Source organism: Bombus bifarius, unplaced genomic scaffold (genome assembly GCF_011952205.1).
Source record: "Bombus bifarius isolate JDL3187 unplaced genomic scaffold, Bbif_JDL3187 scf7180000008499_frag, whole genome shotgun sequence".
In the NCBI taxonomy this organism is placed as follows: Eukaryota; Metazoa; Arthropoda; class Insecta; order Hymenoptera; family Apidae; genus Bombus; species Bombus bifarius.
Window position 1 is genome coordinate 18,869 of NW_022884688.1, and position 3,941 is coordinate 22,809.

Here is a 3,941-nt window from a genome sequence, read left to right on the forward strand (position 1 = left end):
CAGTGGGAGGAGGAATGCGAAGATCGATGGGTGTTTTCGATAAGCGAAAACACCGTTTGCACAAGCCAACACAGCGAACGATCCTTTGGTTAAATTCTCGAAGGGAAATTGTTCTGTTATATCTCTCTTACAATCGCATGCAATGATGGCAAGAATATCAGTTAATAGCAATGCCGGTATTGTTCTTAATTTTCGATTGACCCCGACGATGTATTTAATAGTCCTTTCTGTGCGGGACTTGTGTGATTTCGCAAGCCTTGCCCAAAGACGGGTAATATTTTACCAACAATGGGAGGAGGAATGCGAAGATCAGTGGATGTTTCAGTAGTTGAAAACACCGTTCGCACAAGCCGACACAGCGGACAACTCTTTTGTTAAAAGTTTAAACAATGATTCTATCTTCAAAACCGTTCACGAAAATAAATCGATATCGATGATAGGAAGTTCTAATTCAATTCTCGAGGGCAACGAGATTACCAGAGAAGAAGGAAGTTTTCAAAATTAATTTTCTTACCTTGAGGAGTAGGTGCTGTCTGGTGCCATTGCCTCAGCCGCTCCGGTGGTCGTCGAAGTTTTGTTGAGTTTATTATTTGAACTCGAATATAGTTTACTATCAACTCTTACTTTATTTATCTATTTTAATACAGACTGAGCAATTCACTTAGCTGGATTAATACCGCAATTACAATGCGCGTTTGTGTTTAAACGATGAAATGAGGACTTCAAAGATAAAATTTTCTTTTTACTTAGTCGCGACTCTCTTTTCTTGACCGAAAAAATTAAGACCCCGAAACGCAAAATACTATACAAAATTTCTAAACGCAGTGACGAGCGCAATAACGAACGTAGTAATAAATTAATAATGGGCCGTAATAACAAACGATCACAAGAATTATGAACAAACTAATGAGCGAAGAATAATGAGCCGTAAGGAATGAACACTATAAAAAATGAACGAACGCAAATTATAAGAAGAATGGACACTATAATAATGAACAAAGAATAATGAACCGTAATAAGAATGTTCACCAGAATAATAATGAGCGCTGCGCTATGTTGCTACGCTTATTTATAATGCCATCCCCCACGGGGTGGTGGTCCACTGGGGGTACGCTTCCGTGGGAATCGGGATGTTGCAGTTTGGGCTTCTTGGAATCGTACGTGACAAAATGCAAATTCCATATTTCGATATAATTCCATAGTCCTGTGTTCCGCTGAGCTAGCGTCTAGGAGATTTGAAGCATTCCACGCTGATCTAGTCCTTTCCACGAGAAACTTCCACGTGCTGTACCGTGGGAATTACCGGTGTTCTTCGGCGCGTGGAAGGGCTGGTGGCTGCAGCATCATTATCATTTCAATGTTTACTGGGTAAACACGCGCAACTCCGCTGCTCTCCCATAACAAGGACCTCCTCCTTCGAGTTGTTTTGCGTAAGTTTGGATGTTTGCATATTAAGGTTGTTTTTGTGATTTTGATTGTTTTTTCCTTTTTTGCTATTTCCCTAGGCTTCGGTGATCGACGTTCGAACAATGTTTGCGGAGTCGTTTCCATCAGAGGTTCCTTTCCAGACTTCCCTGGTACGTATTTAGTCTTGTTCTTAGTCCGCTTGATTCGTCCTGTTTCGTTTTATTTAAAATATACCGTGTTGTTCTCAGCCCAAGCGAAAGAGGGATTCCGAAGAACCCATGGGCGACTCGGGAGGACCAATCAAACGCATGCGGCCCTGTGATAAACCACGAGTATCAGAGTGGTTGGAGGAACTATTCAACATTGGTGCCGAGGCCGTGTCGAAATTGGGCTTTGACGATTTGGTTACTTTCGACGAGAATTTCTTCGATGCAGAGACCGTCGTATTGGAGAGGGAACCCCCTCTGGTTGAAATCGTTGATACCGATCGTTGCGTGAAAGTTCGTTTTGCGAATGAAATTCCCGAAGAGGTTTTGGAGGCACATCTTCGTCACCATGCTTCTGGGAGAAAGGGAATTTCCCCTGTTGTGCGCTATTGGTGTATGCGTGAGTTCAGCGAACTTTATCCCGGAGCTCCTTGCTTCGATTTTGATTTAGTGTAGCTGCTTCAATTTCGTTGGTTCGCTGTTTGATGTTCCTTATTATTATTAATTTTTTGATGTATTTTGTTTTGTGTTCAATATATATATATATATATATATATATATATATATTTTGAATGTGATAGTGTTAGGTTATCTATTTTACGTTTGTTATTTTTTTCAATTTTATATTTCCCCCCTTTTAATTAATTATATATATATATTTTTTTTTTACATTTGTAGTTGCGCATAGAATTTATTAAAGAAAAGTGTTAACAATGTGTTTTCATGATTTGTTTCTCGCGCCTGACTTCCATTAATCCCTAATATTCCTGTCGCCATGACGCGTGTAAATCCAACATGGCTGCTCATAAATGTCATCAGTAAAGTTTTTAGTGACGGGTCTTTAGTTTTGTTTGATATCGAAGTAATTTTTCGTCTGTCGCTCGTTTTTCTTTATTCTACCGCAATTAGAACATTTATTTATTAATATTGTTTTAAAGTGACAATAGTATAATATGTATATATATATATATATATATATGTTTATGTTGTGTGTCACTTCAATATGGCTAATGTTTTGTAATTCTTCGATTGCGTTATTTGTTGTTTTGAGTAGTTTATTTTATAGAGTATTCGATAATATAAATATATATATATATATATATATATATATATATATATATATATATACGTATTCATATGCATATTTCTCTTGGCAGTGTAGTATTCATACGAAATGAAATGTCAATTATTTATTTATCCTTTACCGGAATGTAGGCTAGTTTTAAGTATGTATCTTAGATTATCGGTTTGATAGAATTCGCACACATATATATATTTCTGACAATGTAACCTTCATTTCTTTAATAATACAATATTGTATGTTTTATGTATTCGTTAAACTATTAGTTTTTGACTTCATGTATACTTATATTTCATAAATTGATAATATTGTATTTATTGCATAGTATTGGAAGCACTGTCTCTAATATTTACTAGGTTATTACATGTTCGGCATATATGTTTATACTTATATGTAACTCTCCAAATTGATTGATTGAAATATATTTATATATATATATATATATATATATATATATATCCTGGCGTTTCAATTATTTTCCCCTTTTGTAGTTATTCTTATTTCCTGGTTTATTTAGAATTGTGTGTATATGTATTTTGTTTATTGGTTGGATCCGTTAATCGCCCTCGTTTTGTTAATCCTTCCTTTCGTTTCGTAGTGCCGTGTGTTCGTTTGTGCATTCAAATCCTTATTCGCGTGTTGTGTATAGAATGGTTTTCTTGTTCTTGTTACGGCGCGTGCGGAGCGCGGGACGTGACACCCCCGCCCTTGGAGTTCAAATTTCCAAAGGAAATTTGACTGATGGTATCCCTGAGTTCGCTCAAGGCGGACGCAGGTGTCGTTGGTAGTTGAGTGACTACCGGTGTTATCGATATCCCTTGAGGTTGTGCTGTTTGATCATCGATATTTCGTCTTCTTTTGAGGTATAGTAGCGGGTGGGTGACTGAGCCGCATATTGCTCCTAATAGGGCGATTCCACATTCGTAAGTTTCACGTTACTGGTATCCGTGTGCGGCTATATCTATTATTGTTTTGATTAGTTTAAATATTGCGAGTACTGACAGTTCCAAATTCCATAAAACCAGTCCATAAGCTTGATACGGTATTTTTCGCTATTGTCGTTAATGTGTTTTGTCCATCATTCCCAGGATGTTTACTGTTCCAGGGACGATTGTTTTTCCTGTTGCTCCTCTGGCCAATGCGTTCAAGACTGCAGATTTTCTGCCGGGAACATGACGTGGTCCTGTAGTGCATCGTCTTTTGGGTATACATTCCGCTCGTGGCCAACGACGATGGTGCTGAATATC

The 3,941-nt window shown here is 37.6% G+C and overlaps 1 protein-coding gene across 1 annotated transcript; it reads left to right on the forward strand.

The window, feature by feature from the left end:
- Positions 1-1,097: 1,097 nt before the first annotated feature.
- On the forward strand, positions 1,098-2,122 carry LOC117213142. The gene is made up of 3 exons (XM_033458492.1): positions 1,098-1,430; positions 1,506-1,577; positions 1,656-2,122. Exons 2-3 carry the CDS (start codon positions 1,530-1,532, stop codon positions 2,067-2,069), a joined length of 462 nt encoding a protein of 153 aa, XP_033314383.1. The 5' UTR covers positions 1,098-1,430; positions 1,506-1,529; the 3' UTR covers positions 2,070-2,122.
- Positions 2,123-3,941: the final 1,819 nt, after the last annotated feature.